The sequence below is a fragment of the Eurypyga helias genome, unplaced genomic scaffold, assembly GCF_000690775.1.
Source record: "Eurypyga helias isolate BGI_N326 unplaced genomic scaffold, ASM69077v1 scaffold19375, whole genome shotgun sequence".
NCBI lineage: Eukaryota > Metazoa > Chordata > Aves > Eurypygiformes > Eurypygidae > Eurypyga > Eurypyga helias.
This window is the reverse complement of record NW_010251002.1, coordinates 1681-2052: the sequence shown is the minus strand read 5'-3', so window position 1 is coordinate 2052 and position 372 is coordinate 1681. Positions and strand designations below refer to the sequence as shown.

At 62.9% G+C, this 372-nt stretch overlaps 1 protein-coding gene across 1 annotated transcript in view; it reads left to right on the top strand.

Moving 5' to 3' along the window:
* The window catches only part of SLC6A7 (solute carrier family 6 (neurotransmitter transporter), member 7), a gene marked incomplete at its 5' end in the record, with an annotated part of 7574 nt that extends 7444 nt beyond the window's left edge, over positions 1 to 130 (top strand). The window contains 1 exon segment of the mRNA XM_010151876.1: positions 1 to 130. This exon segment is cut by the window's left edge and continues 22 nt beyond it. Coding sequence (XP_010150178.1) covers positions 1 to 130 — 130 coding nt within the window.
* Between the last annotated feature and the right edge of the window lie 242 nt (positions 131 to 372).

The following is a 372-nucleotide window of genomic DNA, read 5'->3' as shown; positions in this document are numbered from 1 at the left end:
CAGCCAGTCCCCCAAGCCGCTGATGGTCCACATGCGGAGATACGGGGGCATCACCAGCTACGAGAACACGGCCATCGAGGTGGACCGGGAGATGGAGGAAGAAGAGGAGGAGGAAGAATCCATGATGTGAGAGGACCCAGCGCCCCATGGGCTGGGGGGGGGCTCACCCTCCCAATTTGCACAGGTTGCACTGCGGCACTTCAGGATGGGTTGGGGGAGGGTCTTTCAGGGGGCAGCTGACCCTGCCGGTCTCCTCACCCCTGTCCTGGTCCCACCAGGATGGAGCTGCTGCCCATCCCGGTGCCCCCGAGGTGTTTCTGTTCAGTGTGGCCAGCTGTGTGACGGGTCCATGCGTTTGTGTGATGGTGTCTG